This window comes from Protopterus annectens, chromosome 2.part2 (assembly GCF_019279795.1).
Source record: "Protopterus annectens isolate FY-2018-M chromosome 2.part2, PAN1.0, whole genome shotgun sequence".
In the NCBI taxonomy this organism is placed as follows: Eukaryota; Metazoa; Chordata; order Ceratodontiformes; family Protopteridae; genus Protopterus; species Protopterus annectens.
Genome location: NC_056730.1, coordinates 780,108,925 through 780,118,855, shown reverse-complemented (window position 1 = coordinate 780,118,855; position 9,931 = coordinate 780,108,925). Strand labels below are relative to the sequence as shown.

At 38.3% G+C, this 9,931-nt stretch overlaps 1 protein-coding gene across 1 annotated transcript in view; it reads left to right on the top strand.

Moving 5' to 3' along the window:
• Nucleotides 1-203: 203 nt before the first annotated feature.
• EDIL3 (EGF like repeats and discoidin domains 3) overlaps nt 204-9,931 on the top strand; it is a 3,472,995-nt gene continuing 3,463,267 nt past the window's right edge. Inside the window, exon 1 of the mRNA XM_044064145.1 lies at nt 204-623. Within this exon, the coding sequence (XP_043920080.1) occupies nt 554-623 (70 nt within the window). The 5' untranslated portion in view covers nt 204-553. The remainder of the gene's footprint in view (nt 624-9,931) is intronic.

Here is a 9,931-nt window from a genome sequence, read left to right as displayed (position 1 = left end):
TCAGAATACTTACACAGACACTGGGGAAAGAGATGCGACTACGACTTAAATAAGACCTACAAGAGAAGTTCACTAGCGGACCCCGCGCGCACCACAGGTGGCGGAACAATTAACGTACACACTGTGCGAGCGCCCCGTGTTGGCGAGAGGAGCACGTGTGAGGGCGGAGCTCCGTGGCGGCTAGCAAAGCAGCATCTGCCTCCTCCTCACTTAAGGCGAGACATAACGGAGAAAGAGAGAGAGGTGTAACGTGTTTCTCGTACCTCAATATAGTTACACAGTCTGTGTACAACGTAGGTGCTTAGCAGCTTTACTTAGTACCCCGTGTGACTGCTGTCGGGTACTAGCGGTGCTGCTGAATAGTTGCAGTGAAGTAGGAAGAGTTCCTTTTATCAGCTGTTATTATTATCCTCCCGATCCCGCAGGACTACATAATTTAACCGTTTAATTGCTTAGCCTCGTTAGGGATATCTGTATTGCTGGAGAACGGCGCTGATTGACGCGAGAAACACTAGGACGTTTCTTCAGTGCAGATCGGACTGTCCCTGCAAGGATGATGAGTCTCCTTTTTATTATCTTATACGTTGTGGGCATCACTTTGGCGCTACCGCACCCTGGGAAAGGTGAGTCAAAAGCCCGTTATGAAGGGATGAGTTAGCGAAGGGGATTGGCTGGAGTGGATTGAGAGATAGCAATGCATAATTAGTTGAAAGCTTGAACTGAAGGTGCATTTAGTTTTGAAAGTACAGTGGACTTGCAGTGCATAAATACTGTACACAGTTGTTTTCATCTGAAATTATTTGCAGATGATATGAAGTGACATGCTCGAGACAAAGGCTGACACGGCTGACCTCGAACTGGGTGACGCATCCTAAACTTAACAGATAATTAGCATCGGGCAAATAAGATGTTGCTTCCACTGAGTTGACCTTTTTAGTGAGCTTTTTGTTGGGTTGCATGAGCTGCTTTTCTTGGAATATTACTAGACTGAGGATTGGGAAAGATAGCTAGTAATCTCATACAGTTGAACTGCATTTTAGTAAGCTCCTTCTTTGTCCAGAGTGTTACAAAAGTAAATTATACAGTGCTTGCTGCGATGGAAAGTGCTGAAGTCTGCTGTCTTTGTAAGGCACTACGTTCATCACTGGACAAGTCGTGTCCTCTTGTTGTGTCTGATATTCCTCGTGCAATTTGCCATTTTTGCATCCACCCAGTTTTCACAACTAAGGACAGGTGCTGCAATATGGGCTCATTTCATAGGTACAGGTAGAGAAAGGGATAATTCACTTGCTTGGTCGGCCCCTGGTGGTACTTGTGTGGTAGCCCACCGCATCTCTCGGACACACTTTGCAGTTCATAAAGTCATCTTATAGTGCATTAAAATTTCCATACCAGGCGTGAGAAATCCCAGTGCATGTGATTTGCAGGCTCCTAGCGGCATCAATTGAAGAGCTGTGGGAGAAAAAAAAAGAGGCCCGGGGTACTGAGCCATTTGCTTTTCTTCAGATCTTTAGCTTGAAGCAAGCCGGCATCGGGAGATGCACAGTTTGCTGCCAGACCGCTCTCCATGTCATGTTTAAACGCAAAATTGAAGTATATACCTTATGCAGCTTACATTATATGCACTGTCTGTGATTTGCAGTACCCAGATGAGTATACAGTAAGGATTCGTTTGGGGTACTGTGCAAGTTCTGTATAATAGCTTTTTTTGTTGACATCGTTTTCCATTTTTATTATATTTTTTTTAAATTAAAGAGAGGTACTAAAGCAGCACTATATTGCATTAAATGCCCGTTTCTTTGCGCTATCCCAAGTGTCTGAGCTTAAAACTGTTAATAGTTGCTGGTTTTTGCGCTGTGGGCAGTTCGAGCAGCTAGTTACTGCTGCAGCTTTGATGCTGCTTTATTGTGTGTGAAGCCTGTCAGGAGTGGGGCGGGCGTGTGCCAAGCCATGGACACGGAGCCGCTTCATAAATCAGAACCGCCTGACCTCTGTACTTCATACACAAGTGCAAATAAATGAGCCTCCTTGAATGGTAATCAGTGTAGCACCACGCACTCCATCCGAGGGGAATTCAGGGCTGCTTTCGAGATGCTAGATAATGGGTTGACACATCGATTACCTCCAGGCTTTCCACAGGAAGTCATACACATACAGTGGGACACATTAGCATTCTGCATTTAAAGACTGTGTTAAAAAGTAGCCAGTAGGTTGATTGGACGACTGATGCTCATAATGCACAATCATTATTTAATCTGGAAAGCAGGATAGCTGTTAAACAATAAACACAACTATTTTGTAAATCTAACATGTGCAAACTAATCGTGTATGTGCTTTTAAGTCCGTTATATGTGTTTTCCAAAGTGTGTTCGGGAGGTAGCTGAAACTGGCTTGATGCCATTCCACCTGCCTGCTAAGCCAAGAGCTAAATAAATCGGTCACACGTTTACTGCTAGTAGGTAAAGTGGATAGATGAGGTTTTACATCCATTTCATTTTCTGGAGACTACAAAGTCAGAAATTAGAATGCGTGGCATTATTTCTTGGTTTTGTCAGGATAGAGGAACAATGAGGCAGAACTGAAGACATTTTAGAGGAGGCTCTAAAATTAGTTTATGGTACTAAATGAACTGTGCTGTGTGCACTTGATACTTCTGCAACAGATTAGAAATACACTGTTATGCAGAAAATGCTAGGTATTTTGCCTCATAGTTTGGAATTGTTATAGTGTAGCGAGTGTATTTGCAGTTTGCGTATGCACAATACTTGTACAAATTCATTTGCATTTAGTAATCTGAGTGTCTGCTGTTTAAAAGTCGGTTTAATTATGCAGTTCTTTCATGGTTGAAGCAACTAACACCATAAAGAGGTATATCTGCTGACCTGTCCATTTGGATTACTGCAGTTATAAACACAAGTAGATTTTTTTACACAGATCATTCATTGTATGTTGAAGTATCAAGCCTGTCTTAATGGATAGGGTCTAGGCTGCCCCCCCCCCCCCCATTCTTTCAGTACAGCATCCTGTTTTATTAATTTAAATGACTACTCCTGTTATGGCTGTCTCTCTGTTTGATATATATTACAGTTGTAATACTAGAACTTAAATTTGATATATATTACAGTTGTAATACTAGAACTTAAAACTGTTCTGCCTTTTTGGAAGTAATGGTATATTATTTCCATATTTGTAAGTCTAAGCAGCTCAGAGACAACGTCGGAAAAGATTAATATCATGCTATTCAAAATGACACTGCTGTGGCACATGTAGATGAAGTTGAAACCTTTTAGTAACTAAACTGTCAGACATGCCTGCTTCCAAGATGGAAACGTTGCCATTACTCAACTTGCCATTGTATTTACAGATGTACCATCCACACCCTATACCTATAATGGTTAGTTGAGTTCTAGCACTTCACATGCTGGAAAGTCTAACTGTGCTGTTTTATTAATTCCTTTTATTTTAAAATGACCTCGTGGATCAGTCAAGGAACTGAATATTTTATTAGCTCTTAAATTATTCACTAGGAAGCTCTTTTAAAAATCCAATAACATTTGTGCTGCTATATGAAAAAGGATACAAAATACAACCTCTCTGTGTGACTGTAGTTTGTTAGGAGCATTGCAAGGGGGGTTGATTTAAAACTGATTTAAGTTGTTTTTGTGGCATACACTTGCAGACTTATCCATGCACTTTGCACTTGTGCACTGCCATAACATTATGGTTGGACAGTTTCTCCCTGTGAGAACCCTAATGGAATGATGGAATGTAGACATTTTTTATTTTTCTTTTGCTGATTACTGAAAGAAGTTTTGAAAAAATTCTGCCTGTGCACCCTCCTCAAGTAAGGTTCATGTTGTAATTTGGAAAGCAGTAGCATTTGTATGACTTACTGTATGCAAGTGCTGCATTTATAAATGGGTATTAAATAGACTGACTAACCCACAAGGAGTGTTATCTGAATCCCACCCGGTGACCTGATTCAGTTTTTGTATTGGTTTGAATTTCTCTGAATGAAGTTGGTGTATCAGATTCGAGTGCCACTTCAGGCTGAGTAAAGGCGATCTTGTTTATTGAATACATTGCTCTCGGGTGATATGGATAAGGCAGTGATGTATGGTGCAGTAGACTGTTGAATCCTGGCCAAATGATACAGCCTTAGATGGTTTTTAGTTTTCTGCCTTCACCATGACTACAGATAATCTCTGCATACAGAAAATTTCTGAAGTTGTCTATCACATGTGAGATGTGCTATTTCATTACTTAGTAGCCTCTGTATTAATTTTCGGTCACTGCATTGTTTTGGCTAGATTAATAAATGATGCATCATATAGTCTCTGGTCTTTGATGGAACTGTTGGAAGAGTATAATGTATTTTTTTAGTCATAGTCAGAAGACAGATCTTGAGGCAGGCATCATCCTTTGTTACTGCTTCTGCAGCTGTTTTAGTTGACAGCCATGAAACTGAAAGTAATCTATCTTGGGTCACGTGTTTATCATTTTGCATTCAAGTGATCTTGTGATCATTTGTTTCCCCAAACTGGGAGACTGAATAACAGACCACCTGATACTTCACATATTGGCAATACTGTGTGACACTTGCAGTGGCGTACTGAGAGAATTGTTAGCATCTTTGCCCCAGCAGGTGCTTTTTAGTAGGCTTGTCATTTGTTCAACGGTGGCAATCTTAAGAACTTTTTCTTGTGCTTTTTGTTAGAATTCCTGATAGTGAATTTCTACAGATCTTTCTGCAGTTCAGCTGTGTTGTTATTATATGGCAACTGAAAAAGTACAAGTATGCGTAGACCCCAAAAGTAGTTTTCTCAATGTAGAATGTAGGTGGGTGGTACTTTAACTAGTTATTTTTTTTGTACTTCATTAAGTTGTTAGAGGCTAGCTGTGTGTTTGCTATTGCTGCTTGCTTACTTGATAAATGCAGTACAAAAAATTAAAGTAATTAATGTAAACAGGCGTTAGATATGCAGTTTCAGTTAAATTATGATTTTATAATTGTATCAAGGTGCATCTTTTTGTTTGTTTGCTGTCTTAAAACTAGATATGTGCTAATACTCCCTTGCAGAGCTACATGCTTTTATTACTGGTCAGTAAACGCTTGGATCTGTTTGTTTGAAAGAGTTGTTGGCTTTTGAGTTTTCTTAGTGTGTCTTATATGTATATAGGTGTATGTTTTTTTTTGGGGGGGGGGTCAAGGAGGCTGTGGGAATCACAGCCAGCTGTTTTGGATATTTTGTGCCACATTTTATCTTGTTCCTGTACTCTACTCTGTAGTATGTCTTAAGCAATTACGATGCAAGTACAATGTACGTTTGCCTGAATTCAACACTCAACCGAGTAACTGTTTTCTGGTCAGAACTGATTTATTGATTATATACAAGTGCATAATGCCACTACACAACAGATCTCTTGGATGTAATGGGACTCCATACATTCTCATGGGTTCATAGGCAGGTACTTGGTTTGCTGCCCTTGTGGGCCATTTTACACCAAACCAGTTTCCCTTCTTGTGCTTCAAATAACCTATCCCATTTAGTTATAAATTGGCCTTCCCCCGTCCTATGGTTGATAATTCTCTGCTTTTTTTTCCATTTTGTTCTTTCTTGCATCTTCTTATTATGTAAATATGTGCATATATTTTGTTTTTGAAATAAACATTTTGACTGCAACAAATATGTACATGCACAATTTCCTGTATTCACGTGCTATATATGTGGACCTGTATGTATATCCACAGTTTTCTATATGTTGCGTTTTGTATGTTAATGCCATGTTGATGTACAGTTTTCTGTGACTATTCATGTAGCCCAGGCTGAGGCTGCAATTGGTCCTGCTTAGTGTTCTACCCTGGTAAACAAGCAAACAAACCAGTAATGACTGAGTATTGTGAACTGAGAATATACATTACATATGTGGTATAGTATTGGTTTGGAAGGCTGTTTGAAAACATATTTATTTATTTATTTATTTTACATTTGGTAACTGGCTTAAGTACACTGGTCCGAGGACCTTTTCTAGGCACGACACAGTCTTTAATGGTAGTAAGCAAACAAAATATACAGTATTTGAAAAGTACACAATACCATGATGGAGTGTACTTTTCTTAGAATGCATTCATATTTACAGCTTCATGTCCTAGATAATAGAAGTGAGAGGAGAAGTAGCTAAAGGGAACATAGTTACTTTGTTCTGTGAAGATAGACGGTCCTGTTATCTTAAAAATGGCGGGGAAAGAACTGGCACTTAATGGCACACTTGCATAGGTAACCAGTGACTGTAGGTGACAGAAACTGCAGTGGCACATAATTGTCCGGTGGTAGAAAAAATAGTGGGTGAACTACAATTCCTGTTGCTCCACTGATTTTCAGAGCTAAAGACTAAATAAAATTTATGATACTCTACATGTGTTCAGAGCCAATGATTGTAAATATGAGGCATTCATCTAGTGTGTCAGCAGCTGAGATGCACATGGTTGTATGAATGATTCTTCTGAGAGACTATGATGTTATGACGGATACAAATGTATATGATAGCCTGACTGAAGTTTTATATACATTTATTGTATCCTGTGTAAACATGATTGATATGAGTATATAATCTTCACAGTACTGTAAAGGGCCATCAAACAACTGCTACCACGTAACCAGTACTAAAGTAACTTCTTTACTTGCAATAACTTGTGTGCAGTTAATCTGCAAGTTGATACATAGATAAAGCATAGCCTCTTAACAAAGGAAGTATTTTCAAGACCTAACACAGAGTTCTATTGTACTTGTAGATTCTTCCCCTCTCCAAACTTATCTTAAATGTCTTTTACTTCTTCTAGCTGTATCTTAAAAATGAAATGGTTTGTTCCAGAGTTTGCCCACAATTTATTGGACAGAATTTCCATGTTTGTGGATATGTTTCCATATGTTTTATGGATTTGTACATAGAAGTTCTAGTTACTACATTAGTATTAGTGTAATGACTAAATGGAATAAATGTTGGCAAACATGAAACCTTTTCATACCACCCACATATACACAAACACTAATTGTAGCAATTTGCACTGCAATAATGCTTTTTTCTAAGATGTGCAGTACTATGAAACTCATTACTATATCAATTAATAGGATTCCGAGGCTTTACCTGTGGGTCTGCTAATGGCTGTGAAGTTATTTCTGCTAGATGAAAGTAGTGGAATGTTTCCAAACAAACATCCCAATGTAATAGTAAACCTTTTTTTTTTTTTTTTTTTCCCTGAAGTAGCACAGGCCACGTTTCTAACCAACATGACTACATATGAACAATTTCATGGCTGATTTCACATTAGTTGCATCACGACTTTTGAAACAATGGGTTTAGAAGCACTGTGTGGGTTCCTATCTAAATCATGGCATGTACATTGCACACAAGTATATATACATATATGCTGATACAAGTGCTATGAAAATTTACAGTATACTTTAATGAGAGAAATACCTAATGAGTATATATTTTTTTTTTTTTTTTTTTTTTTTTTGGTGGGGGGGTGCGGTTATGTAAGTATTCTGTAGCTGACATTTGTAGAAAGCATCATTACCTACAAAATTCCATTAAGTGTATCTTTAGTATCTAGATTAAAACAAATAAATGTCTAGATATAGTCTGGAAGTAAGTGTGTTAGTGTTTCATGCTACCCTTAACACCAAAGGCAGCATGACAAATTGGCTCTGTACAAATTGCTTGTTTGAAAATTATTTCTTTTAGTTCTAATTAACTAAAAGCCACAGTTGTGGTTTTTTATGTATTACTTGATGCTGTTAAATAGCACTGTATAGCTCACAGTTGAGTCTTTGTAACTTGTTTTGTTTATTCCCCTGACTATTGTATACATAACTCTGAAGTGTCACTGCTTTTCTAGCGTACGGATTTTCAGTAGCTCTTGGTATGCATTTTCTTTGTGTATCCCTTTCAGATTTATTCAGATGTTTAGGGTTTTTAATGGTATGGCAGGAAATAAATGCCATCCATAATTCTCGGTATTACCTTCATCTTTGCTTGCCAATAGTCAGTTTGAAGTATCCCTTTTTTTATTAATTTTTCCAGATGTTTAGGGTTTCCTAATACAATGACATGCGGATCCTATTCCAGAGGTAGAGCACAGTTATCCTTTCAGTATATTACTTTCTGTGATGGATATGGATACAATCGTGGTCCTGTCCAAAACCCCTCACAAGAGTTAAAATGGAAATGTCTGGAGGTTAAGCCCGATGCAATGTTACTTAATTCCAGTCCAATTCTACCTAGTTTTAACCTGACAGCATCTCCCCGATGCAGTGTTACTTAATTCCAGTCCGATTATACCCAGTTTAACCTGACAGCATCTCCTTCGACCCTATGCTGTTATCACACTTGGAGTATAATTATTCATAATGTGTTTCACTGTACTTCAGATTGATGGTACAGGTTTGCCTTATAAAATTCACACTTGAGCTTGTACATTTCAGTATTCCAGTTACCAAATAATCATGGCATGGATTTCTTTTATTATTGTTAGCTCCATAAACAAGTATGTTTTAGCTGATATGCTTTTGTTTTCAATTTTCCATTTATCTTTTTCAAGTGAAAATCAGATTTTATACTGAACGTTTCCAGCCTAATGCATTTTACTTTGGACTTCATATTGCAGTGTATTTGTGATTCTTATTTTATGTTAAGTACCCAGATTTGGGCACTTAAATTAAATGCCAAATTAAATAAATACATATGATAGACTGATTTTAGTAGTTGCTTTAGCAACTTGCTAATTATTACAAAGGTGAGTACAGGAGCAGGTTGTTCACATATCTTTAAGTTTTGTCTCCCATGCAAGAGGAATGGATGGGAACAGGAACACCAGATAGCTAGGGCTCCATAAGTATTTTGTGTGTGTGAGCATGCATTTTGTGAATCTGGAAAGGGGCACTTATTAGTCTAAATCCTGATTGGCGCCAGAGGAAATAATGGCAGCTTTATAACTTTTTTTTTTGGGGGGGAGGGCACTGTAATATGGTCACAGTCTGCAGGTGAATAGTCCTGCATAAGCATTGTGTCTGATGTTGTTGGTCACTGTGTGTCCCATTTTCAGAATGTGTAGTAGTCCTCATCTGTATTTGCTCAGTATTTAAAAGAATGTTTGCTTGTACATGTTGTGCTATCCAGTTAATATCCCACTGGAGTGCCAGCAATACTGTGACGTTCCCCGCTATCCTGGTAGTATTATTTCACAACTTCCCCTAAGGGCACAACAGGAACGTGCTCTATAACCTGGAACTGGACTGTATACTTCTGTCCACCCCTAATGCAACTCTTTATTACACACTTCAGAGCAATGTATCCCACTTTAAGACCTCTGATACACTCACACAAATAAAATCTCACACATCCAAACTTTTCTGGGAAAGCCTGACACAGATTTCCAGCTGTGTCCTTTCCCCAAAATAATATGGTAATCCTACCACCAGAGTGTCTTCATGCCCTTCTAAAGGGGTGACTGATTATGAAAATTAAATATTAAAAGAAATAGTAGGAAATGACACAAGCAGCCATACTTTGAGTGGCTTGGGAAGTTATCAAGGGAACTATAAGCACTTTCAAATCACTAAAGAAAACCTGATTGTCAAGCCAAAACAATATCCAGCAGCTAAATGCAACATCCGAAAGAAGAAAATTCAGCTGGAACCACGTCAGGATGTACAATAAATGAATGCCGAGGTGCTGTAATAAAAACGTACTTAAATAGACCATTAATAAGACAATAAAATCCACATTTAGCGCTTTCATCCACTCTAAGGTGGACTTCATCAGAATGTCAACACCAAACAACTATCTGTTATTTAATAACTTTTTGGTGCCAAAGTCGGCCCTTTTAAAATTTTAAAGTGATATACCTAAAACAAATTCTACCATCAAA